Raw genomic sequence first — 4,228 nt, 5'->3', positions numbered from 1 at the left:
ATTAATCTAATAACAGAGGTCATGTATTTCCAGTTCAATTAAAGCTATCAAAGCAATGCAATGTGAAATAAGGGGCTTCTCAATAGGTGTTGGGTTTCGTTTTCCGTTTGGCATTATGAAGGCACACTGTCAAATACTTTGTTTACATTGTTATACAGTATTTGTCTGGCGTGAGTAAACACTTCGATTCCGGCGAGCAAGAGATAGTATGTTTCTACAGCATCATATTCCAAGTGTTGTGGACTTTTAATTCCTAAATGAAGTGTGCTTTGCCAGTTCCCTGTGTTTTTCCGTTTCCAAAGACTGAGTCTATAAATCTATACGATCATCATAAACGAATAAAGGCAAAATGGAGAATGACAATATTGTAATGATGAGACAAGACAAGTTTCTGCACGAAAAAGGTTAAGGCTGCATATTCTTATAAGCACTATATAATTACTGCAAATAATAGGCTAATAACAACTAATAACAATAGCCTAATATTAAGTGTGTGTGTGTGCGCGCGCGCGCACGTGTGCGCGTTCGTGTGTGTGAAAATAAATGCTATATTAGTGCCTAGAAATAATTGGAAATCATTTTGTATAAAATAACATTTATTTCCAGCAATTCCATATGTGACGGTACAGCTTGTGACAGAAAAGCAATAGACTTTTCAGGACAAAAAAATGCAATTTCACAAAATAGAGAAGAACGGTTGTAGCTGATAAATGATGGGTCAAGTACACAGGTAAAGTCAACTGTAATATAATAATCTTATATAATCAAATTCAATATACACTGTACTGTTGGAGAAACAATAAAACTAAGTCAGAAAAGGAATGCCAATACATCAATAGTTTTACAATTATGCTTCCGTTTTTAAATGTTCAACGTCAGTAATTTACACGTTATGGTAATAATTTAAGACACCCCACTTAAACGTTTTTTTAAGCATGGATGTATGCTACTAAAAAATAGTGAGTAATAATTCGTTAGTAAGGTTGGATGTTTTCTTCCAGAAAATAATTACTCGGAATGAAAAGGTAAAAGCAACAATTGCACCAGGATCATCAAACAACCCACTTTTATTTGAAAGTGAATTTGGGTTGTGACCACTTTTTCAATATCGAAACCCCACAATTTACAGGAATCATATCGAAGTTAAAATGTGTATCTTCTTCAGATATGCACTCGATTATAATGCGACTGCATACATTATGGTGTGATGAATAGTTTGCCTGTCCGTTTTTCGGGAATTGCAACCCCTTTAAGTAATATTTTCAGACAAAATACTTTGACTAGTTATTTTTAGGTTACACACTTGGCGGGGGATTTATAGCAATACATATGTATAAGGAATAATACTCTATCTCTAAGAAAACAAAGTTATATATAAGTGAGCTTGGTTTCCGATGCCATTTTGGGCAAGCAAACCGACTAAAAGCAAAGCATTATGTACAGCAGTGCAATAGCCAAACACGTTACTGATCTCTCCATAACATTCAACACTTGTGGCTACAAATACAGTGTCCCTCTCTGAATGTGTCCACTTAAATCATAGTCCCAACACGACTGAGTTCATGACACATTGTACATTCTCAGTCTCACGGTTTGTCTGTGTTGTTGTTGCCGAGGGGCCTGTACAGCCCATTGGTGTACCCCTGGTCCTTGTGCAAGAGTGTCCTGTCCCGTATGAGGTCACTGAATGCGTAGTCCATGGGCGGCCTGAAGCCCAGAGTTGGCATCAACCCCGTGGTGGAGTAGGGTGTCATGAAGGTGAGCCCTCTGCTGTGGGCCGAGTAGGCCAGACGCAAGGGGTTTAGTCCTAGATGAGTGCTCAGGGGGTAGGTGCTGGGATCAGCGCCAAAGTGTGGCGCGTTTGGCTGCAGTGGAGAGAAGGCGGAGCGGTTGCTCAGCGTCATGGCTCCCGGTAACATGGGCCTTGGAGTGGAGGAGAGGGGAGGCTGTGCGCTCTGGAGTATGCGTTCTGCTGTCCACACCTGCTCGGGGGCCTTGGCTTGTCCACTGTTGTTGAGAATTTGCTCGATGGCCTGCACCACGTCTTTCCCGCAGCCTTGTAGAACCAATTCCAGAACACTGCGCTTGTGGCTGGGGAACACTCTGGTCAAGATGTCGATTGGGTTCATTTGCCTGGAGGCGGCCGATGATGGGGAGGGTTCTTGATCATCTTTGTCGGTCTCCGAACCCGAGTCAGAACCTAGGGGGCTAATCGAACCCGGGGTGTCCTCTCCGTCTTTCAGAGCCTTGGAGACAGGAGAGCTGATGAACGACTCTCCGTCTCCATTCTCAGAGCCAGAGCCATGACGCGCGTCTGGGGAGGAGATTCCTGGTTCGCTGTCAGTGGAAACCGATTTGCCCAACATCTGCTGCTGGGTCACTGATGCCGACATTTGGGACTTCGGAAACAACTCATACTTCTGCATTCTTAAATCTGAAACAGATACATAAAAAACGAATCGATGAGATGTTGATGTCACTCAAATTAAAGATGCGCCTAATAGGCTACGTTTGATATTATTACCATTACCAAGATTTTCACATTAACTTGACAGTTTGGTAAATTAAATGCCGATTTATCCTCTTCACATCAGAACATTATTTCTCTATGAGGGTCCTTTACATTACTCTTCAAAGTTACCAAAAGCAAAGCACATGCTTATGCACAGGATTTACGCACAAAACAACCTGACCAACCTTCCACCAATATGTAGGCCTATTCATGTTTATGAGCAGGCTAATCTGAGCAGGATAATCTATAAATCCACTCACCTGAGTTACTTTCGTTGTTGACAGCACCAAAGACCTCATAATTCTGACGAGGTGGTATAATGCCGTTGGCGGCCGCCAGAGCTAGCCCTTCTGCTGTCCCATACAGGAGCTGCAGCTCCCGGGCTTCGTTCTCCTCCTGAGCTTGTTGTCGACGGAGAGCCACTTGTGCGGCCATGACGCGCTGTCTCTCTGCGATTAGGGTGCATTTGGCGCACATACAGTCCTTCCAGCGGCAATAACGTTTATGGCCCTTCAGCGCAGATACCACGCCATGATTCCTGCAGCGGGCGCACTTCGGGGTGCGAGGATACTTCTCCGTTGTGCGATATAGCATCGGACCCCGCAGGAGGCTACTGGCCATGGAGACGGGGATGTTGACAGACCCTCCGGCTCCAGGGTGGACCTGAGATCCTGACGGCGCTGTGGAGAGCTCTGGTCTCAGATCCATGTCCTGTCGCTGACCAATATCTACTATCAATTGGAAAAAAGTAACGCGATGATGTATCGATGATTGTTCACAACAGCTGAATAGTTTTCAACATATCTGCACAACTTATTAAGTAATCTTCTACCGGTGTTTTCTGTCCATTGAAGAGAACAGAAGGTAGCCTCACCTAAAGCTTCACCAAGATAAAGGACCTGTTTGTCAATTTACGCTAATGAGGTATAAAAACGCCGTGCAACCTGTCAATACTTGATGATCTCTGCAACAATATATACAGAAGTAGAACTTTAAACGTGTAATTTACGAGGAGAAATCCAAGAGACTTGCAGAAATGAGTGCTCTCCCCTGTTTAACTTAATTTCACCAAAATGAGCCGAGGTTGCTATACTCGCACCAGCGTGAGACACTAACTTACTCAAGAGATTGCCACTAGATACAGATCCTCTCTCTCTCCATTGTTGCTCCGACGTTTTCATTAGACAAATTTGACAACAATGTGGCGCCTGTCATTGGCCAAACGGGGAAGGTGCAATCTGATTGGCTTGTCCCCTTTTCTACTGTGTCCACCAGAGTTCTTTCTCAAATAACAAGTGTTTAGAATCTGAATGGGATCCTGCAGAGCTAAAATACATTATTTTTTAACAAACTCGAATTTCAAAACAAATGGAACTAGATTTTCAATTAAGTCATATTTATTATGGGAAATATTATGGGAAAAGATTCCCAAGATCAAATGAAATGCACTTTTCGCAAGAGACATTTTCAGGCAATAATTCGATAGGCCTAGGCTATCTGAAGTTTATCTATATTAATTTGGTTGATACATTTTCATGATGTTGTGCATCACGTGTCTTACTTGTATAAAAAGCCGTTATAGATCCTTCAATTTTATTTACACCTTTTTCGAGACAGACAATAATTAAAGTCTCACTGACGTCACTGCCCTTTTAATTCTGTCAAATCACAAGGTAAGTGACATTTACATATTGATTCAAATAGACTAGCCTATGC

General features: G+C 42.4%; 1 protein-coding gene across 1 annotated transcript; it reads right to left on the bottom strand.

The window, feature by feature from the left end:
* Positions 1–535: 535 nt before the first annotated feature.
* Positions 536–3,650, bottom strand: LOC135556416 (doublesex- and mab-3-related transcription factor A2-like). The gene is made up of 2 exons (XM_064989611.1): positions 2,773–3,650; positions 536–2,434 (listed from the first exon to the last, which is right to left on the bottom strand). Exons 1-2 carry the CDS (start codon positions 3,218–3,220, stop codon positions 1,587–1,589), a joined length of 1,296 nt encoding a protein of 431 aa, XP_064845683.1. The 5' UTR covers positions 3,221–3,650; the 3' UTR covers positions 536–1,586.
* Positions 3,651–4,228: the final 578 nt, after the last annotated feature.

The sequence above is a fragment of the Oncorhynchus masou genome, chromosome 15, assembly GCF_036934945.1.
Source record: "Oncorhynchus masou masou isolate Uvic2021 chromosome 15, UVic_Omas_1.1, whole genome shotgun sequence".
Classification (NCBI taxonomy): Eukaryota; Metazoa; Chordata; class Actinopteri; order Salmoniformes; family Salmonidae; genus Oncorhynchus; species Oncorhynchus masou.
This window is presented reverse-complemented; position numbering and strand designations above follow the sequence as displayed.

Excerpts from the sequence above, each read along its gene's own strand:
- LOC135556416 (XM_064989611.1), bottom strand. The coding sequence starts at position 3,220 with ATGGATCTGAGACCAGAGCTCTCCACAGCGCCGTCAGGATCTCAGGTC. Across the intron at positions 2,435-2,772 it reads CAACAACGAAAGTAACTCAG|ATTTAAGAATGCAGAAGTAT; the intron begins GTGAGTGGATTT and ends TATCTGTTTCAG.